Source organism: Ciona intestinalis, chromosome 3 (genome assembly GCF_000224145.3).
Source record: "Ciona intestinalis chromosome 3, KH, whole genome shotgun sequence".
NCBI lineage: Eukaryota > Metazoa > Chordata > Ascidiacea > Phlebobranchia > Cionidae > Ciona > Ciona intestinalis.
The window spans coordinates 1,893,184-1,919,884 of record NC_020168.2 but is presented as its reverse complement, the minus strand read 5'-3'; the positions used below and the strand labels follow the sequence as shown (position 1 = coordinate 1,919,884).

General features: G+C 37.9%; 3 protein-coding genes and 2 non-coding genes across 13 annotated transcripts in view; 1 reads left to right on the top strand and 4 right to left on the bottom strand.

The window, feature by feature from the left end:
* Positions 1 to 979: 979 nt before the first annotated feature.
* On the bottom strand, positions 980 to 18,815 carry LOC100180886 (A disintegrin and metalloproteinase with thrombospondin motifs 18). 2 transcript variants are annotated; one of them, XM_018817915.2, is made up of 25 exons: positions 18,341 to 18,813; positions 18,052 to 18,172; positions 16,621 to 16,720; positions 14,139 to 14,479; positions 11,959 to 12,115; positions 9,348 to 9,625; positions 8,476 to 8,559; positions 7,760 to 7,916; positions 7,222 to 7,327; positions 6,447 to 6,584; positions 5,862 to 6,021; positions 5,522 to 5,623; positions 4,740 to 4,952; positions 4,554 to 4,668; positions 4,365 to 4,495; positions 4,178 to 4,301; positions 3,996 to 4,107; positions 3,792 to 3,933; positions 3,224 to 3,386; positions 3,015 to 3,138; positions 2,753 to 2,957; positions 2,462 to 2,635; positions 2,063 to 2,353; positions 1,854 to 1,998; positions 980 to 1,785 (listed from the first exon to the last, which is right to left on the bottom strand). In XM_018817915.2, exons 2-25 carry the CDS (start codon positions 18,166 to 18,168, stop codon positions 1,667 to 1,669), a joined length of 3,798 nt encoding a protein of 1,265 aa, XP_018673460.1. In that variant the 5' UTR covers positions 18,169 to 18,172; positions 18,341 to 18,813; the 3' UTR covers positions 980 to 1,666. The 2 variants fall into 2 exon arrangements, with proteins under 2 accessions (XP_018673460.1, XP_018673462.1); XM_018817917.2 differs by lacking the exon at positions 2,462 to 2,635 and having other exon boundaries at positions 18,341 to 18,815.
* trnag-gcc lies at positions 3,417 to 3,487 on the bottom strand. Its single transcript has one exon. It is a non-coding gene; the product is annotated as a tRNA-Gly (tRNA).
* trnae-cuc lies at positions 3,495 to 3,566 on the bottom strand. The gene has a single exon. It is a non-coding gene; the product is annotated as a tRNA-Glu (tRNA).
* Positions 18,816 to 22,220: 3,405 nt separating the features above from the next.
* LOC100177745 (axin interactor, dorsalization-associated protein) lies at positions 22,221 to 25,458 on the top strand. Of its 4 annotated transcripts, none has more exons than XM_002132112.5 (9): positions 22,222 to 22,536; positions 23,265 to 23,325; positions 23,843 to 23,951; positions 24,124 to 24,196; positions 24,342 to 24,409; positions 24,654 to 24,779; positions 24,862 to 24,984; positions 25,078 to 25,195; positions 25,249 to 25,458. In XM_002132112.5, the coding sequence occupies exons 1-9, from the start codon at positions 22,430 to 22,432 to the stop codon at positions 25,346 to 25,348; spliced, it is 885 nt and encodes a 294-aa protein (XP_002132148.1). In that variant the 5' UTR covers positions 22,222 to 22,429; the 3' UTR covers positions 25,349 to 25,458. The 4 variants fall into 4 exon arrangements, with proteins under 4 accessions (XP_026689663.1, XP_026689664.1, XP_002132148.1 ...); XM_026833861.1 differs by lacking the exon at positions 22,222 to 22,536 and adding an exon at positions 22,606 to 23,184; XM_026833862.1 differs by lacking the exon at positions 24,654 to 24,779 and having other exon boundaries at positions 22,221 to 22,536.
* Positions 25,459 to 25,464: 6 nt separating this feature from the next.
* The window catches only part of LOC100180095 (transport and Golgi organization protein 1 homolog), a 22,382-nt gene continuing 21,145 nt past the window's right edge, over positions 25,465 to 26,701 (bottom strand). For all 5 annotated transcript variants that reach the window (XM_026833841.1, XM_026833842.1, XM_026833843.1 and 2 more), the window contains 3 exons: positions 26,088 to 26,261; positions 25,976 to 26,031; positions 25,465 to 25,915 (listed from right to left, as the gene is read on the bottom strand). In XM_026833841.1, coding sequence (XP_026689642.1) covers positions 25,790 to 25,915; positions 25,976 to 26,031; positions 26,088 to 26,261 — 356 coding nt within the window. In that variant the 3' untranslated portion in view covers positions 25,465 to 25,789. The remainder of the gene's footprint in view (positions 25,916 to 25,975; positions 26,032 to 26,087; positions 26,262 to 26,701) is intronic.

The window sequence follows — 26,701 nt, the reverse complement described above, 5'->3', positions numbered from 1 at the left end:
GGGGAGATTCTTTACTAGCACCAAACAATGAACGTGAAAGTTGAAGCTGTTGCATCCTCTATCCCTCATGCAATTCAGGTTGGACAGACCAGTGACAGTATTTAATATCTTGACGTTATTTTATTCTTAAACAAGTTGCGCTACTATTACAAAACGAAAATAAACACTAGCACATTTAGCACATTTTTTTAACTGCTCCTATCGTTTTTATGAATTCAATAACAAAAAAGATGGCTCATGATGACTCCAACCATTTTACGATTGCGCCATCCAACGTCACGATGCTCGTAATAAGTGACGTCATTCTATGTCTGTCCACTACGAATACTTCATTACACAGGGCAGAATACCATGTATCATATTCCTTATCAATAAAAAATTATATTCTCGAACAACTTTTTCTGTTATGTTACCTTAGTATTCTCTTTACTCTATATATTTATATACACGATGGTACCAACCAGAGTACGACTCTGTTCCAACGACGCTTCAACATATTTGGATATTATGTGCCAAAGGTGTATCATCTTTCCCCACCCTACTATATCTATATATTAACAACGGTCTATGGGAGTCGTAAGGATACGATTTATAGTAAGGTGGGAGAAAATGAAACAACTTTTTATTTTTTTTGTTCTTTCTCCACTCCACTGTATGTCTTTGGATTTTACCATAGAGAAATTATATAATATCAGTTAACCGTTTTGTTTGTGGATATAGGTTGACTAGTTATTGCGAGGTTCGAAGTCGTACACGAAAGATTTCCATAAATTAACCGTATATTTAAGACATGTCATTCCAGATTCTCCACGTTATCCATACCTATCGTACCCAAGACGTTTAAACAATAACTATTTTCTCATCAAACTGTCACCCTTCGTGAAAGTTTAAACAAGGCGATGACAATATTTAATCGATAATATCAACAACGACAATGTAAACATGCTGGTCACGTGTTACGCTAGTGGTTGAGCTTTGCTCGTTTTATCAATAAAGAATCGACACATTTTTAATAAGTGTTCCAAAAAATGCTAATTGCTTGACAAGGATTGCGTGTGTGGCCAGCATAGCTTGCTATTGTAATAAATTAAAATAATTTTACAAGTTTCAACAGTGACGCCTTTAAATTAGGTTCTAATTCTGTGTGTGACAGTCTACAGTACATACAAAAAAACAAAGCGCAGCAACATTATCGGTATAAGCGTGAAAGCGACAGTACAAAAAGAAAAGTAATCCGATTACACTTTACAGCGACATTAAAATAACGATACAAAATATGCTGTTTTGGGTAAAAATAAAAAGTAGCATGATGAAATCGTAAATATTAAAGGTTTAAAACTATGTAATGAATTGTGGGTGCTAGATTTTCAGTGTATAAATATGAATACAACGTTAGCAGGTGGAGGGCCGGTAAAGGCAAGTTCATTGGCTTGAAATTGTGGCGTACACTTTGTTCGTCTGCTAACATTGTTATGAGAGTTGGTTTGAGCGTCAACGACACAACTAACATCCACAGTATAAGAATTGTGTAGCTATATCACGCTCACAAAGACTAACAAACAACAAGCAGAGACTAGGTCACGTGATGGATAAATATCGACTTCTTCCATTCATGTATACCGCTTTACTTTCGCTGTAGAACTGCAGCAGAACATGGCCTTTGTTTCTAACGGTTTCCAGACGACGCTTTACATGTTTTGCAACAAGCAACCCCGAAGTATTTGTGAGAACACTGACCGTGTTGTGGCACAAGGTAGCACCATTTAAATGTGTCTTCGCAAGCAGCTGTAAACAAAAATTAAATTTAAAAATTGTCTCATATTTTTTAAATTTTAATGTGGGTAATGCCTTACTCTGGATTTTCTTTCTACACTTGTACGTGTTACAAGCCCGTTTATTTGGTGCTTTACTTGAGATGGAACAACTGTGTGATGGACGTCCGAATTGAAGGCATCTGACTGCTCTCATCTGAAGTCCGCCGCCACAGCTTACGGAACACTACGAATTAAATTATTTTAATAATTGAAAGAATGTGAAAGGTCAATATTATACTATTACCAACCTTCTGCCATGTTCCAACAATCCAGCGAGCTGAACGCCGTCGGTATGAAGGAACAGCGCCGGTTTGAGAAAAGTGGCTGTTGTAGGCATTGCTTCTCGGTGTAACCACCGAGCTGCTGATACGACGCGGGGAGGGACAAGTCGATAAAGTGCATGTTTTTTCCAATGATACTTCAGGTCGTCGAGCTCGCCTGCATCTCCTTGCAACCACAGGACGATAGCGACCGTTACGACCCTTGAAACTGCATTTCAATTCACGTCGTTGGATACCCTCGCCACATGTAACCGAACACTGAGGAAACATACATCATAAATAATCGTTAGGCGATCCAATGCACCGCAACGCACAGCCATCAGTTGAATTTATAAAGAGCAAACGACATGACAAATCATACAATACCTGATCCCAAGCCGTAATAAACCATTGATATTTTCTTTGGCAGTAAGTTACTAGACATGGCTCTCTTGATTTAGGCCGCACTCGTCGATCGCAGCGAGCGTTTCTGAGTGACCGGGTGCCGCTACGACATCGCACATGTCGATTTCTTACTCCCCTTCCGCATGCACGAGAACACTATGATTCGTGAACACAATGACAGTGATGTGAGCGAAAATGAAAATGCAAAAATGATCATAAGATACGAACCCACACGGACACACCTACAAAATGAAGATGCATTTTAAAACTTACCTTGGACCATTCTCCCGTGTGCCAGTATGCGGGACATTCGGTTTGCATGCATTGTTGGGTTCGGGGAGGTTTTCGTTTGTTATTACAGTGACTTTCTCCAACGTATACGTCCCCATTCATCCTTTTGCTCTTACACGTCACCTGCCGAAGTTGGAGACCACCACCACACGTCCGACTGCATTGCCCCCACTCTGTTGTATGCCATCTATTGTTGAACATATTAGCTTATACATGAAATACTGCTCAATCATAAAATACAAACCTAGCCGGGCAAGCCTGGGTGTTGCATTCCTTCGTAAGAGAAGGCCGACTTGGCCTGTCACAGTGACTTTCATCGACCACAGTCGTACCGTCCATAACGCACGATATATGTACGGTCTGCGTACCTAATTGTTCGTAAAATTAATGCACTATTTAAAATTGCTTCATTTTTAGGAAAAACAAAGCAATATTTTAGATGATGAAAATTACCGCCAGCGCATGTTGCAGAACAGGAATCAGAAGTGCTACTCCAGTTATAGCTTGGAGGTTGGACTTGAATTGCTGAATTGGTTCGTAAACCTGGTAACCGGTTGTCTATTACTTGAGTTGTGTAAGAATAGGAAATGCCTGGATTCTGGGCAACAACCAAAACCTACAAAAATAAAAATATTTTTAAAAAGCTTGCATTGGCCGGGAATCGAACCCGGGCCCCCCGCGTGGCAGGCGAGGATTCTACCACTGAACCACCAATGCTAACATGTTCCCAGACCGGGAATCGAACCCGGGCCGCGTGGGTGAGAGCCACGAATCCTAACCACTAGACCACCTGGGAGACACGTACGGTCTGTCGAGTTAGCTATTTAGTACTTATGCAAGAAAGCGAGAGAAACAAAAAAGAGGGAAAAGAGAAAGAGAGAGAGAGAGGTAGAGAGAACGAAAAAGAACAAGAGAGAGAGAAAAGGCAAGAACTGGAGCAGCGGCAATTTCTTTGCGCTAATGGAGCGTTTTATAATTTATTAAAGTTTGACCCATTGTACAAATAAACAGTAATCTATACCTGTATCAGTAATTCTTCACCCAATGGCCCGGGTGTTAAAAGGGTTTCACTTTGGAACGATTTCCTGTTATAGAACCATTTGGCTCCAGCAAACGTTGTTTCTCCGTACAAGTCAATTTCCCAATTCCCGTTTAAATAATACCTAATTTAAAATTTAAAGTATAAAGTATGTACTTTTTTAGTAACATGCATTATTTTTCTTACCTGTCCGAATTACTGGCGCTTCGTACAGCAATATAGCTATGTGTGCAGCATTTATTTTCCCATATTTTAACACTACGAGCACCACGTGGTATGCGAATAACGTCATAATAACCTGGATGTTCGTAAAATGAATAAATACACCACCGACACTGCAAAAGGCTCTGTCTTTTGTAACCACTCACCGCTATCTCTAACATTATCGTCATATGATCCGTTAAACGACTGACATGTTGAGTTGTCACCATTGCACACGCCGCATGAATCGAATGTTGCATTGGAGCCAAGAACAAAATCACACCCAACGTGCTGTAAAATGTAAAAGGAGGTAAATGTGTAGCAATGTAGCCAACAAAGCATAACACAACATACCTTACACTTTCCTTGTATGCAAACATCGGTAGACGAAGCGTCACACGGAGTGCCATCGATGACTTTGTCTGCCAACATGTCAAAAAAATCGTAGCCCTCCGCTTTGCACAGAAGTTCACACTGATCTCTGCCTAAATAGGGCGTTTGAATACGTAATTACACATAAATTTATACATTTCAAAAATTTACCGAAGCTTGAATATTTGGTGAAGGGGGTCCAATGAAAATACTGTCGACGGTAAGCTCGTCGATTGTACTGCGCACACTGTTGTTCTCTAAAACTCACTTGGTTCGGAGCACATGGCTGTTATAAATGAAACCGAATTAAATATTGTAAACGTAAAAATACACTAAATGCACATATTTAAGCTATACCTCGGTATTGCAGAGTTTGTAAATCTTTTCTTCGCCTTCGCAATGTCGACCACCGTACCTTGGTGTGGGGTTATTACATGCTCGCATTCGATGTTGCACTCCACCACCACAAGTGCGTGTGCATGGAGACCAACTCGCGTAATCACCCCACCCACCGTCAATGGCATCAGGACCAGGATCGCCATACGTAACACAGACCCCTCTGCGGCACCACTATAAACGTCATATCATAAATGTTATAGTACAAGTTTCTATTGACATTCTTGGCAACAAAGTTGTTTAAGGCAAACAAGAATTTCAATGTCAGCTCTACTGCGGAGCCGAAGTATAAAAAAAAACTTCCGCGAAGCCCTCCCAAATGCGTTATTAGAGAGATGCAGAAACATGGCTAAGGTCTGCGATAAAAATTTGATAGGAGTGGAACACCATATTTTTGCTTGCTTATTTCTTGCGGGTGGTCTGCTCCGCTAAAGTATTAATTAGGACAAGTTATTGCTGGAATGTTGGCTTGCGGTGACAATATACAAGTTATCTGGGAGTCACATACCGATGTCTGAGCTTGGAGAGTTAAACTTTAAACTTTATCAACATATTGTATTATGTAGCTAGTCACGCGAACGTTGCTATGTTGTTTTACAGACTGTATTATTTACATTCGTTTTTCGTAGAATTAGATACTTATGTTTAAATATGCGATTTGATGCAAGTATAAATATGTAGAACAGTATCATGATAAACTATGAGTGTAGTAATCGCCCTACATGTAAAACAACCTTTATTACCATGTTGTTCCCACAGTTCGTCCCCTCTGCCGCTGGCATATATTTCGTTTCACATCGACTTGATTCACTGCGTTGACACCACAGCACTTTACAGACGCTCGCCTGAAAGAAAAGTGGGAGGTGTGAAAAATTACACCTATACCAACATTTTAAATATTTTAACGGGGTTGGTAATACGGGGTACTTGTTTACGAAACAAACAATAAAACAAAAGGGTTACGATTCACTTTCCAGATAACGATCTACTTAACTTAGATTGAAAGCTGACACTTAAAATAATTGCACTGCGTATCCCATCTTATTAAATCTGCCAAAATACAATCCATCAATCTGTGTGTACCTGCTTATGCTCATATCTGAATATACAGGTGATAGCATCTGCACCAAACTGCCATTTACACTGTGATGCAGCGTCGTATATTTCACCTGGAAGTTGATCTGGAAAGTTTAAGTTGGCCATGGGAGATGGGTGGTCATCCAAGCATTGAGATTCGACATTCCTAAATATTTTCACAGAATTAATTTGGGAGTATTTGACACAGAAGACAAGCGTATCCAGTTCTTATCACTTGTCGCATAAACAGCTTTATGTTACAGATGACCACACATGTTGTTCTTAAAATCGTCCAAAAAGGTTGAATACACAAGTGCGTGGTGCGTTACAACACGTATAAAGTAACTTGACATTAACATGCACCCGGTTGGAAGATAATTATAGAACAATATTAACAATTGAAGATATTTATATTTTCAAGCTTAAAATAGAAACCATTAAACGGAAATATCCGCATTTGATGTTTCCGTGTGTGTCTGGACTCTTGGACGAGCACAATGAATACACTATTGGAAAGTTTAAAGATTGCTTCTTGCCATTTTAAGTTATAGCCATTATAAACTACACGTAGAAGTAACTGTGTAAGCTTACTGCAGAAAGTCTCCGATGGCATTTCGACTACAAGTAGACCACGTGAATACACCATTGAGTCCATTCAGGGTCGGTGACATTATGTGACCATCACGTTTGCTACACAAGTTTCCCTCTCCGTCATGTTTCATTCCAAAACTATAAACATGAAAATCGTCAGTATCTTTTCAGCAATGATTTGTGTTACAAACTAACATTCCCAGATAATTCAGAGCTTTGTCAGCCAATCACGGGTCACGATCGAATGGAACAAAAGTTAAAGCAACACAATATTATCACAGTATATCAGTTTTATGAAGCCTAACTACGACGTAATGATTGTAGAATTATACTTAGCTGTTACACAAATACTAAATAAATGAAAGAACAGAAGGCAAGTTTTATGGAGTTCATACAGTTATATGGTTGTTGTTTATACGAGGTATATCAACTGCGTCACAACATACATTCCAATATATAATACTGGGACGTTATCAACGAGTCATTGGAACCGCTGAAGTGGCTCTAACCGTTTAATGTCCCGTAACAAGTTGTCAGTTTCACCTATCGATGTCGTACCAAACCAAGCCCATTACACTTCCCGTATGTTACGGTCGATCCCGAAAGAACGGGAAATGGGGTTTCATACTTGCCCCACCCCTTCCTATGGTTACGCTGAATATGATGACAATAGATTAAAGCAGTTAAGCCCAAGCGACGATGCAACGTGAAAAAACAAAGTCGGCGATGGCAATTTCTCTTTACGCCTGGAACACTAAAATAAGTTAACAATTACCTGTGCCCAGATTCGTGTGCCACAGTGAACGCTAACCCAAGCCCCATATCTTCATTGATGGTACAACTATTGCGTTCACTGCACATTCCTCCTATTTGCGCCAACCCTGCGAGCGTAGTAAAGCTTAAGCAAACGAAATGCAACATTTATCAAAAAGAAATTTCGTAAAATTGCCCATCGGATTTACAACAACCCGATATAACTAAACTATGCAGTGTTGTGAACTGCACAACCAAGTCATTCAACGCAGCAAGTAAAGTGAAGGAGTCTTAATGTTTGATCGAGCCATGTTATTTAATATGTTCATAACTCTACCACGAGTCAGTAGACAGTCAAGAGGCCCCCTGCCAAGCGCCATGGTCGATCGTTATACATCCAAACTGGTTTCCTTTGTTTTTGGAATTTCCTTAATGGAATGTTGGAATGCATACTCGTTGGGACACCCTGCTGTTCCATGTCATGCTAACACTTATAGGACTACAGAAATAAAATCAAGCAAATTTAAACATTTTTACAATTTATTGTACTCACAACTTACCTAATGTTTCACATGGTTTATTCTTATCCACGCATATATCGATACCAGTTAACAGAATTGAGTGATCGGGCTTTCCTCCATTCGTGTTATTCAAATTTGCTTGCCAATGACAGAAACTCGATAATGCTTCGTCTGCTTTATGATCGAGATGTAGAGCCTGAAATAAAGTGATTGTTTGCACCGAAAGGTGAAATCAATGAAACGCTGTTGCATAAAGGTGAAATTGTATGAATTCCTGACGATTATATCAGAAAAAGAAATTCTGGTGCACAATTAAGCATTTGGCTTGAGCCAATAAAGTGAAGTATTGATACATATTCACCTCGAATAAACATCATAAATAATTAACAAACACAAAGTTAAGTGCTCTCAGCCGGCTTTCAAATAGTTTGTCAACATTATTTGCACTCAATCATTAAATATAGATCTAAACGTGCGTAACCGGTAATGAGAAGAGTCGGTTAACGTAATGTTGATTTATTATTAGCTGATTGTTGAACACCTATTATGGCGAACGTTGCAGGTTCAAATTAATGTCACATTTAAGTATAGTATCACTAACAAAATGGGGAGACATATTTTGACTTGAATTGAATTCCTGTGGGATTTGCCGCCATCCGATACATGATAAGCCTTTGGACATGCAAGTTTTATTCGAATACTTATATGGCCAGTCATTCACAAACGTCATAACTGAACCAAATATTGCAACTTACCCCGTTATCTTCTAGCAACATTATACCGACTAATACTACGTTGATCGTCCCATCCATTGATCTATCCGAAAATAAACCAGAAACCTAAAAAACAATATTAAAGTTTACGGTGTTGAATACACATCAACTCTCTCCGTGTTGTTATGTTTTTATTTTATATTTTATGTGGTTATTGTAACACAGATGCTATGAAAGGGGAGGTATTATTGAGAACTAATCACAACAACGGAACACTTTTAACGCGGTTACTTCTTTTGGTAACGGGAGACAAAACTGACAATGACCTTTGTGAGGTGACAGCGATCTATTGTTAAGCGGGTTGAAAGTCGGCAATGGTCGAGTTGCAGCAAATCGAGCGAGATCCGCCGCACGTGTCGAACAAGGAAAAATATTATATTATATATTCCAATATTTCTCTGATATATATATAAAAATACATTTACGTAGCCACTTAGTAATGTTATTATTTATGAAACGCAATGACACCGATTACATGAAGCAGATTAGTACGTGTAAGACATTATATTATTTATCGTGTCGGTAATTACAGAAATGTATCGCTGTGAATAAACAATAATTTTAAGGTAGATTTTTAACCTAGAAGGTTTGTAACGTAATAAACGACACAGTGAGTCTTTGAATTCAGAAACTGATTCAAAGAATAGTGGGTTTGAATCGTCACGGCGGAAACACACCCTTTAGCGTAATGAATCTTTTCAGTGAAACTCTATTATTAGATATGACGTGACTATTTGTAACGTAACAATGTCGTCAAGGGTGGTCTCGTTTCAACCATGTTGAAAACAATTTCGCTGTTTCCTGGTTTGACCTAATGCAATATTAAACGTACATTCAATATATTTGTTACTCACCATGTTCATGACCGTGAGTATATAAGTTGTGATATCCCGATGATCACGCTCATGATTCCGTATCATTTGCGCATCTGCCACAACCAATGTTTCCACGTTCTTCGCCGTTGGTCGGGTAGCATTAACGCGATTACTGACGTCATTAAAGTCACCCGACGATCTTTTTCTGCGGTGGCCACCGGTCACGGGGGTCTGCTCATCAGATTCAAGCTCAATCTCACCATTAGATAAGAGTTTGATGATTTGATGGTTTTCGGTATCGGGTATTGTCACTGGATCTGCAATAAAAACGGAGCTTGAAACGATTGTGTTTAGTCCGGGTTTCCTAGTAAAGACAATTGCAATATTTAAATGTTCTGATATTGTCCACGATTAAATTTAATGCGAGTTGTTTGCTGGTCGGCTTTTCACACACACACACACACAGAATTGAACACAAAAAAATGAAATCTTTTCTATCACGATATTTGCTCAAGTAAACCAGGTTCGTGGTGAGTTGATGGGAAATATAATCACGTGGACTTCCCAACTTTATAGTATTCTCACTTACCCGTTTAAATATAACCGGAAAAAGACGCGGTTTATCTAAGACAGGTGACTTCCAACGTTCACTGTTGACATAGCACGTTAATACAGGACGAACCTTCATCGTGCCGACCGATACGTTTATATAGCACCGAAATAGCGCCGATAATGATTTCGGGCAATATTCAGACTCATTCAAATAATCCAATATTCTTTTACAGAGCACACAGCGCTCGTTGCCAAGGGAGACGTTTATATAACCCTTCACGGCGTAACAATGGACTCTAGTGACGTTTCGGAGGACGATCTGCGATAAAACTTCACGTTGGTCCTTATATGTGTCTAGTTCGGGAGTAAGAAAGAGTGAAAATATGTTCATAGACAATAACCGATAATGTTCGGTTCGAATAGCTGTTAACGTGACGTGCAAAATAATCAAAGCAAAAAACGAACGCGACGCAAAATGTTGTCTCGTTTTCAAAGGAACTAAATCATGACGTAATCGATCAAGATGTCAAAGTTACAAAAACCTTAATGTGGCCTCTCATGTGTACTTGAAACCTATAGAATTGGCTCACTGAGTTTCCAAGCTAAGTACCTTTAGAGGTTTTTATTGAAGACCACATTCTAAAATCTTATAACCTCTTAGTTGGTCTTGAATTAAAACGGTTCCTTTGTTTTCTTCGAATTTTAAACATCCGGTGACAACTTGGCGCCGCAACCGAAAAGTCTGCTAGCTGACAGGTTACATGGCATTTGCGAAAGGAAGTTGTAACATTTATGAACAACATTTCAAAGCACCTATCACTGTCAAAAACAATTCAGTAGAATACATATGTTGCAGTTGTAAGGTAGATTACAAAATATGGGGTATATGTCGTTACCCATACGTGAATGAATCAAAATATTAGTTTATCTGCGACTCGCTCCTAAATTATTCCTACATTACGTCACAGCAGTCTTTGATAGTAATCCACTGTGGTCTAAGCATTAGGAATCATTGCAAGAACATAATGGATAAGGTCTTATCCATTATCGATATATAGTCTGGTATGCCTAAAGATGAAACGATTTTTAAAATAAACTTACTTTCTTATTAACGTCACTTCATTCCTAACGGTAAATCGCTTTGTTTCCTACCGTCAACAAAACGCTTTTAAAAATAATAATGCATAATACCTAGACACGAAGCTAATATGCAACTAATGTTTACCAGTTAACTATACAATATGTAGGCCTACTGCCAATCAACACGACAATTATTGCGCTAATTCTGCAAATGTCATCCAGATAAAAGAGAAGAGACATCGTGATGTCCGTAGGCAGCAAGCGCAACTCAAACAATGTTAAAACGAAACGTCACAATGGTGTCTGTGATTAGATAACCGTGAGATAAACTGGTTCAATATTAGGTCAGATTGTTGAAGCTTAAGCTAACCTGCCACCAAATGCAACTTGCGGTAGTTAATAACTTACAAAAACACCGTTTCAGACACAATAATGGTCATATGTGGCTAGCAATTTACAATGTACATGTGACGTAATTCGCAGGGTTGAAACCATTTCAAACGACAGTCACGTTGCTTTAATTGATAAGCCGTGAGAATAGGATCGTGGTCATTCGGCTAAGAGAGATACTTTTAATTACAAAGAGATACTTATTAATTAGTCCTATATACGTGAGTATTACTTGTACGTGCAGCAATAAAACGATACCGACACACCTTATGTGATGTAATTTCACCTAGCAAGAGTCGTAATTACAATTAACCATCGACGTATCCTTCCTCGTAATTATTCAATGTGCCCAATCCATTTTAATTCTCCATACTTACGATACCAGTAAACATATAACGCTTCTTATACTGTATTATGTGTATAGCAGGGTGGGTACGATACGACATTCTTTATTCTTTTTTTTCTCGTTCCATTTGGTGATAAAAAATATTTACAAAAATTAAATGACCGCATTCTCACGCCTCTAAAAATAAATTGTTAGTTGTTTAAACCACAATCAGGAAATATGAGATTTAGGTGCTAACGACAGCCTATTTTACCGCGCAGTACTACATTATGCTACACTTACATCGCTTTTTCTTTCCGCAGTAATGTAGTCGGTGTTTGTATAAATGTCGTCGTTTATAGATGATGTGCGGATGTTGACGATCAGGAAACGTGTGGTTGATGTGATGCGGAAGAGGCTCAACAAGAAAATCATCCTCGGAAGTTCGAAGCAGTCCTGTCTGCAAAACATTTACTTTTTTATTCTACGCCCGTTTTCATTCCTGTTACTCTTTTTTATTTAACACCAGTTTTTCGTTGCTGAAATAACAGGAAATATAACCCGAAACTTCACAGTAGTTAGTTATTGACGTCACAGTAGGTGGGATCCCTTTATCTTTATCCGTGCCAAAGCCACAGCGCAATACAAAACAAAGCAGACCGAGTATGTGGTCTCATACGTCGTGTTATCAACACAAACAAAATCAAATACACGGATTAACCCCCAGCGGCTAGGACATGTCCCCGGTTAATAATGAGTATGCAGCTTAAGACGATATAACACAGAATGCTTACCACACTACGTACAAGGAAAACACACGGAAAGATCATACACGCTTACATCAACAATTAGGGCAGGGGGGGGAAAAGGGGGGGAAAGACCCCCCGATGCTCGTTACTTCTTATTCGAGCTAACCACCCCGGCAGCAATTTACTTCAAAGTTCTTTCGAATAATTTATGAATCACAAAAATGACTAGCATATTATATGAGGTGTACATTGTACGACAACTGCATGTATGATGTAAGCGAAATATCTCGGCATCTTTGGGGAATATCTATGAACAAGCACACTTGGCATAATTTGAGAGGAAAGTGTCATTAAACACGCCCGTAATTTTTTCTCAACACAAACAAGATATATAGAGTTTCATTTTATTAATACAGTGGTTCACTTTAATTGGAAATAGTCTCGACATGTGTCATGGTATGTGAATTGTTGCGTTTCACACACTACTTAATGTGTAATACTCGGCATTGCTTCCTACCAAAACCTTTTATTGTTACTATTTTGACTCGTTGACAACTCGGCAATTAAATGTTTCCGCATCGTAAAGGGCCACCAAACGCAACCAACCAAGCGGTTCAATTCTTTCATTCAACGACCGAACTCTACCCGGTATGACGTAATCGACGTGACTGGCATTACGTCATATTGTAAAGATCCGTGAAACAGAATTCTGGGAATTGATTTTTTAAATTTTAATGTTGAAAACCGTTTGTGGTTATATTATGACCGACAGTGTTTCATTCAGACTAGCCACACAGTAGATTGAAATATAATGTGTTGTAAATCGGAAAATTGCCTTCAAGTATCCGAGAGAGAGTTATGCAAATTGCTGTTTCGGACAGGTTGTCAGAACACGATACACGCAGTATTTGCGCTAGAGTAGACATTCGAACGGAAGCGATAACACCGCAACCTATTATTGGGTTAAATCTGACAGGAAACATCGAATTATGACACTTCGAATGTAGCTAGTGTGTGTTAGTTTTGCATCAGGTGTGATCCAATACGTACGCATAAATTGTTACCTAATAATATATACATTCATAATTTACGTCGGTTCGATATTTGGTACAGCATTCAATATAAGTTTGTTCTATAGATCTGAGTAATAATAAAAGCTGGTTGCGCTGAACCTTCGCTTAATAATCGTGCTAAATCCTGCTTTCTTATTGGCTATTCAATACTTAACCCAACAATCAGGGCATTGTGAAGTTAATCCGACCAGCACTGCCGCTCTTTGATCTTCGGAAACCGATGATCCTCTATACACTCTATAGCGTCACAATAAGGTAAAAACACCACAAATGAATGGTGGCCGATGTAAATAGTATGCACCATAGCGTCTCTTTACAAATCGACCAAATGTCGAATATCGATAAACCAATCGAATGAACTGGAATTACAAAACCACTACGTCGTAATAACTGGCCATATCTTTTGAAAGCCTTTTGTTCTATACGTCACTAAAAAATTCTCTAATGCGCATTAGGGTATTATCATTTGAAGAACTGTAATATTAGACCATTTAAAATTGTACGTGGCCAACAATAAACAGCGCTTAGGTTAAATTGGATTCGTTCAGTCATTGTAGGTCTGCCACACGCAATGCCGAATTGAATGACGCGTGCCGCCTACAACTTTATTGTGTTTATTCGTAAATTAACAATTTAACTTTATCGTGAGATCGCCACTTACCAATCCCTCACACGTGCTCATTGCGACCCGTCTTTTCCCGTGTGACGTCATCCTACCATGATAATGACATCCCCATTGTTCAATATTTTCCTCGGTCTCCTCTGCTTCTCTCTTTATTCTCTTCACGGAGAAGGTAGGAGCGAGCAGTGCATTGTTCGGTAACAAACGCAACTCAAAGCGTTCACCGTACCCTGGTATGACGTAATGCAATTCGTCTCCTGCCGCACTACTAACGTCACGTCTGACGTCATCAGAATCTCGTCGGATACGTTTATGTGGAAGGTGGTTGGTTAGATGGTTATACGTGGAATCGGTTCTGAACGGTACGACGACTTGAAAATCTGTAATGATATATAAAATATTGAAGGGTATTCGTTTCTATGAAGAAAATATAAATACGTTGGGTGATCGTCGCATACTCCACACATGAGAGTGGGCAAGATATATCCGGATATTATACAATTATTTACGGGAATATATCCCACACAATGCGCAAGCTTAAGACGTTCTTATACAAATACACTGGACAAACATATCCACCAGCACTATGTATGGAAGGTACAATAGAAACAACGTAGAGTTAAAAGAGGAAATTACTTTAGCCATTGGTACAACGAAAATGTTTGAATAAAATTATTTTCAGATCAAGATATCATTCAAACTGCTCCTGTTGCCTCATTGTCGGTATTGTTGTCTCACAAAGTGACTTCCGCAAACAACTTATTCAAGAACAAGAGCGATTTGTTAAGCAAACAAATTCGGTCGGATTTCCATTCACTAAAACCTGGTGTCTGTCATGTTGTTTATTCATTATTCTTATTACGTTTGTATTTTTGTAAGTTTAATAACATCACTCAAGGTGTAAATTAATATCTGGTGGAAAGGAGATATAGTTTAATATTCTTTCATGTCAAATCGGCGCACCAAGTGTATTATTTAATTACATGTATAAACCAAGGGTATAGTTTACAAAAAGAGCAGAACAACTTATTGAGGTTTGACACGCACAGCTACAACGTATTGAACTTTAAGAATAATAATTAGATTCCCCACTTCCGTAGTTAAGTCTCGACGACATTTGATTAAATCATTTCGTCGATTACATTATTCATGATAAACACACGAATATGTGTGCATTCTGCTAGTAATGATGCATTGAGCGTATATATTTAACTTCAGCAGACAAGTTATGAAATGGGAAACAAAATAGTTTACGCCGATTTAAATCATGATGGAAAAATCGAGGACAAAATCTTTGCACAGGTGTGTCACAGTCCATACAAACATATTTTAATATCGTATTTCACTCTGTCACATTGTGACAGCACACTTAGAAATCATGACGTCACAATATAACACCTGCGTGAACGCGTCTTAGAAACAAATGTTGGTGCGATAATACCAGTAACTTTACATGGCTGGTGTCTGGTGTCAGAAAATTTGTTAAAACTAATAACGCCAAAACAAAAATTAAGTTATTATCGAAACACAGAACTCCCAACATTGCGCATTCCTATGTATACAAGACTACCATGACACATATTCGCTCTTGTTAAAATTATACCAAATATATTATAGTGGGATGGGGGAAGATGGGACACCTTTGGCGCATAATATCCGAATATCCTGATCGTGTTTTGAACAATTAATAACGGTCTATTAGAGTCTTGAGCACATAGTTTTATTATTCTTTGAATGTTCTTTGTTTACTACCACATGGAACGAGAAAATAGAGTTAAAATGTGTTCCAACTTCCCCCATTCTACTATACTACTATACCTGGGTGTTATAATATAAGAAGAATGGTTGTCCGGGAATACACAGGTATCGTGTGTATTAATTAACGTACATACGGATTTCGAGCAGCCGCTGCTGTTCTCCTTCGATGCAAAATCGCACGATCATAGTTTATAGTAGAACCGAACAAACAAACAATACGATTCCCGAGTACTTGACTAAACCAACGCAATTGGAGCATTTAAACTCCAGGCGCTCTTGGAAAGTAATGCGTCGACTGATATAGGCCGCGCTGGTATAGTCATCCGTGCCAAATAATGAATGAATGCGATAACATTATTATGAGACCAATAAATTCAATTTTAAAGACAGTTACCTGAAGTGATCATTAATGTTTTTTTCACCCGAGAGCATGACTTTACATTCTTGTTTTAAATGTAATTTGAAATAGGAAAAAAAACGAAGGAGAAAAGCATTTATGGTTTAGATTTATTTTAAGGGATATTACCACAAAACGAAGAAAAAAGGGCGCAGTGTTTAATTTTTGCTGGGAATACCGCAGTCATGTATTCTAAAAATAGCTTTTGTCGCCAAGTATTCTTGGTGCATACGATCGCTGTAATGTCTGGAGTCTAGACTTCGTCACGTCTTAGTGAATAAAACATTAGATTATAGCTGCGTTGGACAAGCAGTTTAAACATTGAGTCTTACACTTAGATAACCCTCATGAGAGGGAACTGCTCACCTTCCAAATAAGCGTGTGTCGTCTGTCTTAGCACTTTATGTACTTCACGGTGGGCGTCGGTGTAATGACCTGGCCAGATCTCTCTCGCTGTTTCTGCCCCCTGTTGATGTAGATTGCAGTTAGAAAACATCACACAACTATGTCCAAAAAGCAGCCATGTTAAAATTTCACCATGGGCTGTTTTTGTGGACTAAGTTATTACCGGTTTGCGGCTTTGATACATTACTTAGCGATTGTGGAGGCGTATTAAAGGAAACGTGATTGACTATCGTCGGGTGATGGTAACCACATGCCGACTGGGAATACGACCAACTTGCAACTTGTCTATGAGTGTGTCTGCGGTGAAGTATGAACGAAATACAAAGTGAAACACATTGCCACCGCCTTGATATTAAATGTTGCACGAGTATATTAATATATCAGTTTTCGAAACGAACAACAACTTATTTATTATGGCTTTGAATTCCAAAATATCGATTACATCACGATTGCGGTGTGGGAATCTTACGAATGTATAATACATTTGATAACATTCCGATTTCTAATCCAAATAAAGGCAACTGGAGTTTATAATTTGAACACGCTGTTTGTAAAACAAGATTAGCATTGTGTATCACGTGACTTAAGTGTGCTTAAGAATCAACTAGAGCGAGGATCACGGGGAATTCCCTTTTAGTCGAATGTAAACTTTATGTTTTAGATATTTCGTCAAGGTTTGACTTTCTAAAATGTTAGCATCAAGGAAATCGTTTAACGCCAAACTACTGAATGTTTCAATACCGAGGTAAATTTGTATCACCATTGTGCTGGTAAAAATGGGTAACACTTTTAAAAAGTAATGTGATGATTGTAATAACTAACTTGCTTACATGTGTGTTATGCATGAGTAATAATGGCACGCTTGAGTAAAATCAGACAAGCGGTCTAACCGAAGCAGCCACCGGCAAGATACTACGCTTCTGGTTTCATATAAACCACCTTGAAGTTTTTCATTTTACTTAATGCATAGATACGTGAAGATCGTATACACAATACTCGATTGTGTGACCACGGGATGTTAGATATCTGTTTCAAAGGTAGTAATTTCGTAGTCGTTCATTCGGAATCGATGTTGTACAACCATGAATACAATAGCAGTCATTTACAACGGCAGAAAATATGACCAGCTCGCGTGTTTACTTTTTCCAGCTCAGCGTTTCCCGGTCAATAATTGACAGGGTAGCAGACACATTTACGTTAGCGTGGATCGAAGTGAATCGGACGTTTACAACAGTTTATAAAGCAACCCCCATTTCCGTACTATTCTAACAGGTGTGAGGAACAATTTCAAACGACTTAATATTATCCATGCCCCACATTCGTGTTGTGTTAAAAACACACAGCTGTAATTCACATGTCAAAAATTAGAATATATGCCAATGTATAATTCACCTGTACGCATAATAGTATTGAAGCAATCAGAATTCCATCGATCAAGCAATTAGTCTTTAAAACTCCATTGTTGCTTACGCATTTTCTTCTCCACATGAGATCGAGTAGTTGTGACATCGCTCTGCGGGAAATGAGAATCCGATTCACGGCTGAGTTCGTTTGTTACACGATATATTCTGACAGTGTGCACATAAACAATAGTGTCTCCGCACTTAATTTATTGTCAATCGCGTTGAGACTCCACTTGATCGTTCTCGTGTAAAATATAAAAGCAATCACACAAACTAACCCAGGGTAATGTATTGCGCTCTTGAGAAACCTCTCTCCTATGACGTAATCTCTTCGCCGGTGCACTGCTGTAACAAAATCGCTACAAAGGCGATCTGTTCAGATGTTCTACGTCTCTCTCTCTACCCTGTACCCTAAGATCGATGTTACTCGTAAAGATTATAGTTTAAATGCATTCGTCCATAATACAAGTATATGTGCACCATTGATCGGCGCATAGCAATGATACCATTCCTTCTCTCATATTAATCACATTGAATTGTATAACTGCGGGTTAAGACTGAAACTGCCTGCGTCAAATCATTCCATTTTGCTCCCCTCTCTTTTCCGAAAGAACCCAAGCGACTGCAAACATTTTCTCTGTACGTACACATTATCAAGCAAACATATCGAGTATTATCACACCCCCACGCAGAGCAGAGAAAGGATTTCAGTGACCACACACGGACACAGAATTATATAACTGTTAAATTAATTCATAATTTTAACAGATTATAAAATCGATAAAATATTGGTATGGCGATGCAGTCAAAGGCAAATTGCGTATCATATCTCTCAATAACTAGTATTGGTGTTCTATCTCTCACATAAGTATACGGAACCACACGAAGCTTTCCTACGCCTCACACAAAGTGCTTTCCACAGTCGGTCTCTTCTCTATTCGATTCACACATGGAACGATCTTATGTTTTTACTGCGCAGTCTCGTCGTGTAGTGAAAGAAAAAGGCAGCTTTACAATAAAGCTTGTTCGCCGAAGTGGAATGAACGTCGCAAGTACAAGACTCCTGCTTCCTAAACCAAGTTGGACTGGGGTAATGTGGCAAATCTGGCCTAAATCCCAGGTCCTCACGGACCTTACCCATACAGAAACCAAGTTATTTATGTATGAAGTTTCCGGTGTCAAGCCACATTATACGTGCCGCCACGAGCAACAAATTCCCTTAAATTATTTACATAAGAAATTGTATTTTAGCATTACAATGAACGTTCACCATCATATCTTCTTTGAAAACTTGGAAAAGTTTGATTCAGCTTTGCTGCTACCAAGCGGATACCTCCATTTATTTTAATTTGTTCACCAAACACAAAAGTGATTACGTCACAAATAACACGACGGAGTATTTGTGTTTTGTAAGTGAAAACAAGTGATTAATCGGTTTGCCCACCTTGTTGGGACGGAAGTATAAGATTACTTGAGTACACAATACATCAAGGGGATATACACTGAAACGTTACGTCATGTGACAAAAGGAAATACATCGATATTTACCCATAATGGACTGTGCGTTCTCACGTTTCAGAATATGATATTGCTTTGATGTAAAAGTTTGACTGGTGGTAAAAATGAGCACACGACTCCGATGCCGAACATCCTTGCAAATACGTTGCCTATTGTTGTGGAATAATTAACATTGTTTATTCGTGCCCGGGCCCATTGATGGAGTTAGTAAACAATGCAGGGAAAAGTCGCGCGTGTCCGCCGCTGGCGCCCGACCCGTCCAACCCTCCACACGACCAACTCAACGGTGTCATTGATTCTGTTTGAAACGGAACCCAGCGCGCACTTTTAAAATAACCCGGAGTATGATTTACGAACGAACAATTACTGCTGTAGGTCTACATGGTCATAATGCTTCGTACAATATCGCGTTGTTTGTCTGCTTGCTTAGATCTTGTTCAAACATTCCATATGACATAGAAACCACATTAACACCCGGCGAAGGTATATGGGCGGGGTCACATATTTAATATCTTCTGTCAATCATCGATTATAATTACGAGAAGCAATTGCACTTTGCCGTTTCATGATTTACAAGCAAGCCTTACTTGCGACACGTTTAAAAATAAAATAAATGGTGTTATAAATGCGCATCAGTCATGCTTTTAGAAAATACAGTTCGATTCCTGATTTAATCAATTAAAGATATAATTTAAACATTTGCCAATATATATGTTACATTTAACGTAAAGAAATTTTAAAAAATGTAAATTCTATTAAGCAGAACTGCGGGGTAAGATGGGACACCTTTAGCACATAATATCCAACTCTAAGCGTGTTTTAAACAATTAGGACAACAGTCCATGTCGTTAGGGTACAGTTTTATATTCTTCCACTCCACTATATACCAACATTTCGTTTGCCTGGAATAAATCTGTTAGATGGGATAAAACTTTAAAACAAATTGTTGTAAACAGCAAACAAATATAAACATTTTCTTTTATGTTGTTAACGCATATGGTGTTTTTTTATGAATGTAAGGATTGTTTTATCCATTTCTTGTTGCATATCGTGAATTGCTACACACGGTGACCGCACAGTAGCGTGTTTGGATAATGCGGTCGTGTCAGCGTCTTTTGTGAAACAACATCACAACGATGTTCCACGTTTCAAAGGTTCTGGTTTCACTAAAACTTTACCGCAGTCCCACATGAATTCAATAGACCACAGGTTTCAGCTCCTTTGTTTCCATTTTAAAAGAATGGGATACCAAAAGGATATTCTGCCTTCTTTTTTTTTCAATAAAATTCAGTGTTAAACGACTACAAAAATTATTCAAAGAGGCCCAAAACTAAGATTTTTATTTAAAATAATAACCAAATATCCTGATCGTGTTTTAAACAATTAACAACGATCTGATGGGAGCCGTGAAGATACAGTTTTATAAAAAATCGTTGAATGTTTGTTTACTACCAAGTTGGAGGAGAAAATAGATTAAAAAGGTGTCCCATCTACTCCCTACCCTACTATACTAAAGCTTACGAAGTTGTGTAGTGTATGCGAGTTTGAATCATAAATCCCGTGTTGAAGTTCAATAAAACAGGCTGAAATATACCGTACAGTTGGATTTTGTCTCATACAAATAAGTTTTAGTTTTGTAAAATATGAGATATGGTATGTTGGGGAAGATGGGACACTTTTTTATTTTATTTTTTTGCATTTTTTACTTTCTGTTCAAAAATATGTCTAATAGAAATAGTATTTTTAAACTGCAGCAGGTAAAAAATACGAAATAGTAAGGTGATTTTGAATGCTCGCTTAATCAATAAAGCGCCAATGAAATTATGTAGTTTGCGAGTGTAAACGATTAAACTAGCTTTACATATTTATAAATAAAATTAAATATTTCTTGATTTGATTTTGTCTTATAAAGCTAGTTTTAATATATATGGGAAAAAATGAGACATAATCATGAGAAAAGGGCCAGGGTTCAATTTGGTTTAACAGCACAAATATATCATTTTAAAATTGTATATATTAAATTGATGTGGCAAAGAAACTAGAACAGTCGGTTAATTTGGTAGGTAGACAAAAGTTACAGGATACAATAAATATATATTACTATGTTATATTTAAATTATCTCTGTGCTATAAATACTTGAATTAAAAGCAAACGTTTCGGAGTTTTGCAATGGATACCTACAAAAATACAATGCGGGGAAAGACGGGATAAACAATTAAATGTTTTTATATGAATAGTTTTCTGCAACGTTTAGTTAACATATGAAAATTAACCGTCTGTGCTAGTTTCTTTGCCAAACGGGCACTTTGTTGGACCAAAGAGATTAAAACCATGGTTTTAATCTCTTTGGTTGGACCGTGAGCGGTGAGAATACTGTCGAATGTTGCTGTAACATTTTATCGTCTATCATTGAATGCGCCGAGTACCGTATTCCCCCACCCTACTGGATATTTTGTTATTTAAAATATGCTTACGGGTCCCGTCTTACCCCATTCTACTATAGTAACTTTCCATGTTGAAATGTTTCTTGGGCCCTTTTATTAGATCCCTACTATCTCGCTTGAAGATTGTTGCCGACATTTTATGTCCCTATAAAATTTGTATCAATCACCGACAAATTTATAGAGAAACATGATGTTCGTTAGGGACATTTCACATCTCCAAACATTTTTTTAGAAACAAAAATTGGTGCGTGGAACAACTTTTCTTCCCAGAACAAAATCTTTTTACTGGTTCAGTATACTATAAATTGGATTAACCTTGTTACCACACAATCAGCTGGTCAAAGTAACGCTATTAGTTGGTGATTTCGTGGTAACGTATAATACGTTCAATCAAGACTACAAAAATGACTTCGTTTGAAAAATCTGTGGAAAAATGGAGTGCAGCTTTAAAGAAGTCAACAGATTTTGATTCATGGGGTCAACTGGTTGAAGCTTCTAAAGAATATATCAGGTTGTTTGCTGTTTTATTTTAAATTAATTACCAGCTGGTGAGCAGTAAAATGGTTTGACAATTTAGGCATGCCCCCTCTAAGTTGGAACAATTGTCGTTAAGTGGCAGGCGCCAGACAAAAATGTGTGAAAACATGCTTTGTTACTATTAGTATTTTGCACTTGGTTTAGTGAGGAATCCCAACGTCTATCAAATTTCCAATCTGTAAGATAGCATTAAACTCTTCACAAGTACCAAAGATTGCCATTAAACTGGTTTAGCTGTTTTCGTCCTGGCTTTGTAGAGATGGTTTTAGTGGGACAATGCTAGTGGTAATTCATGAAAGTAACTATTAAGATTTAACAAATTGTATGCAAATTATTGAGATCCAACAATGGTAATATATCCCAGTGGTTCTTAGTTAACCAATGTTGGTTCAAGGAAATATGGCGGCATTGTAATACGCTTCATAGCGACTTATGATGTAATAATCTAACCTATGTTGAATTCAGGATTGCTTTCTTGGAAAATAAGGTGTTGCAGTACTTTCTCAAAGTTAGTTTTGCTTAAATTTGTTTTCAAAATGATTACACAGCGGTATCAGTGAGACCTTAAGAACATTTTGAGACCAAATTTTTATGGATCACCTGCTTTAGTATTACCCATGAGGTCAAGCTTTATTTTTTTTGACATTTTACAGAAATTCAAACTAACAAGTAGTAATAATGTATAAATTTTATTTTTTATAGACTGGCTAAACTGCTCAGAATGAGTGCTGTTTCCACTGATTGTGCTGATGACAACAAAAAGGTAATTTACCAATATATCATACGACTTTGTTTACATAAATCATTTAAAGTAAACAAAGATTGAACATCCTACAATAGACTCAGTAATTAGGTAGTTCACAACTTCACATAGTATTCTAATTTATCCTCATCTGGGCAGCAAAGTACCACATTTACAACTTGGTGTTTTTTCTCTGTATGACTGTTATTTTGGGCAACTCGTTTTGTGACCACTGGCACTAGGTTGGAGAAATATTTGTCTTGCCCAAGGACACATACACAGATAGTTCGAATAGTAAGCAAGGTATATGATGAGCTTCGAAGTTGGTGCCATTGTGGTACTGGAGAAGTTAATAGTTAACAATCAACACAGTTCGCAAATGTTGTCAGCCATACAGAAAAAAAATGTGGTAACTCTTAAGCAGACACAGTGTTTGATCTAGTACACCCACACTATACCCTATGAGGTTGCACAGCCAGTGATAATAAATAACTGAATTTTGAACAATCCTTTTATTCTATATAAAACTTTGTTGCAGAGAGTTTTGTTAAAAATCGCCACTTGTCTTGAAACAAGATCAATAAATTTGAATTCTGCCAACTCTTCTGAAGACATTAAACTTGAAGACTTAAAAAAGCTGATACCAGGTCTGTAGTGTTGTATTTAACAAACAGTTTAATTGTTAGTATGGGGAAAAAGTATTTAAGTATGCAAATGATGTTACAAGCTTTCTGATGATACTTCCTCATTTAATTGTTGATTAAATATCCACTACATAACCACCATCATCACCAACCTTAGTGTTAATCTTGTTTTCAGTTCTCCAAAGTTTAACAAGTGTTTCAGTTAAGGATGTACCAGTGGCAGTTACAGCTAAAGTGGAAAAACAAAAGTAAGATGTTAATTTAAAAATCAGGATATGAAATTAAAACAGCATTTACCTTTTTGTTCTTGTCAAATATGCAAAATAATAAGCACTTCAACAATCGTTTTACAAAATTTCCATCTATAAATCAACATTACAATTTATTTAACAGACAAACAAGTGCTTCAAACACACCACCATCAGATAATGAAGACGACATATTTCAAAACAGGGAATCATGTGAGTTTTAAATCAGTGTTTCTCATCCACATTGTTATAGACTTTCTACAGAACCACATTTTTAAATTATTGTACATTTATAATTCATATCCCAATCTAAATATTTCAGTGACTCGGCCAAAACAATTTCAGAAAGTGGATATGGCCTGGCAGATTTCTTCAATACAAAATGTGTTGTTTTTTTCATAACAGGTTTAAAACCACTTCAAATAATAAGTCAAAACAAAATGACTTTTATGTACAGACAATTCATTACTACCGAAACTAAACGCTGCTTCTGGTCAAAGTCTAATATTGGTTCGGATTCTAAAAATTGGGTTAAAAGATGCAACCACTTTAATTGATCCCTATTTTACAGTATCTTGCAAAGGTAACTATATAAAGAAATTGACAAAAACTGCTAATACTGTAGTGGATTTCTTTAAAATATGTTGGATATATTTCAAAATCAGATGCTGCAGCTGTTGATTTATGCAAGCAGCAAAACACACCAGTTGCATCAGAGCGAGTTGAAAATTACTTGATGTTTGGTGTCGATGTTCATATACAAGTTCCATTAGAAATCCTGTCAAAAGGTAAATCAAATGCCATGTCCTATCTACCTCATATAATTCGAATTTTGTCCATATTTTTTGAACTATTTTATTACAAACATGTACCTTATTTAGGATCTGCCATATTTTTTGAACTCTTTCATTACAAACATAAGAGGAGAAGTACAAGTTCAAAGTGTTTCTCATTCATGGAACTTGATGAATTAAAACCTGGACCTTGTGTCATTGAACTGTATGTATTGAACAATGTAATGATTTAAAACATTACAAGTTTCTGTATTTTAGATACAGGAAGCCAACAGATTTCCGGAAGAAAAAACTTAATTTACTAACTTCGAAACCTCTCTATCTGCACTTGGTTCTAACAATTACGAAACAACTGTAGCAATTTGAATTTAAACTGTGTAACACTGCACTTATTTTACTAATTGCATTTGATGCAGTAACTTTTTACTATTTCATATATTAGATAAATAAAATTTGTAATAAATTGTATATTTGCTGTTACTCAAAAACTGGTTTATTCAACTAATGTTCGCAAAGACTGGTGATAAATACAATTGACACCAACTTAACCCAGCACTATTGGCTATATATACGTAAAACCTACTGCACAAAACACCAAACTATATCTAGATTCTTATTGCACAAAATACTTTTCAATTCAAGTAGCACACCAGTTGCTTCAGGAATATTTCCGCAGTTCCATGACTTATCTATGTATGTGGGTAATACATGGGCATATGGTATCTACTGCTACAAACTGTCAGTGTACAAAATTTTGTCCAGTTTAAACAACACGGGTATGCAGTATAATATTAAAGGTTTACCGACGATAAGGATTTGCATTTGTTGCTATACTATCACTAGGTGGGGGTAAAGATGGTGCACTGTTGCTAGGAGGTACATTTGCATGGAGAAAGGTGGCAGAAGGGGGGCCTCGTGCAGGAACCTAGAGGGGTGCAGAATAATTAGTTGCATAGAAGAGAAGTTAAAGATATTTACTGCTTACCATGTGATGATCGGCATAAGGTGATGAGGTCATGATTGGCCCTTCATTCCTTGAACCTATATGAATGTAAATAACCTTATTACAGGTATATAAGCCTTAACACTATCTTTACCTGCTCGTCTTTGTAATGGAAGTTGAGATCCCATCCCTTTTGGAGGACCATCCCTCATCGGGGGCGGACCATCCCTCATCGGGGGCGGACCATCCCTCATCGGGGGCGGACCATCTCTCATCGGGGGCGGACCATCTCTCATCGGGGGCGGACCATCTCTCATCGGGGGCGGACCATCTCTCATCTGTGGCAGACCATCTCTCATCTGTGGCAGACCATCTCTCATCTGTGGCGGACCATCCCTCATCGGTGGCGGACCATCCCTCATCGGTGGCGGACCATCCCTCATCGGTGGCGGACCATCTCTCATCGGTGGCGGACCATCTCTCATCGGTGGCGGACCAAATTGTTCATGTAAATGTGGAGGTGGCATTCTTCCATCAAACATCGAAGGTGGTCGATGTAAATCGTGCATTGATCCACGGGATGGGGGTCTTCGATCCTGCATGCTATGATTGCTTGGTGGTCTGTGTGGTCGAAACTCCTCTTGAAGACTTCCGGTAGGACTTGTATCTCTTCGCATACCTCGTCCGGGTTGAGGTGACGACCTATCATAACTTTGGTTTGGTCCATTACGAAGCAAAGCAGCAGGTCGACCTGGTGAAAAAACTTGA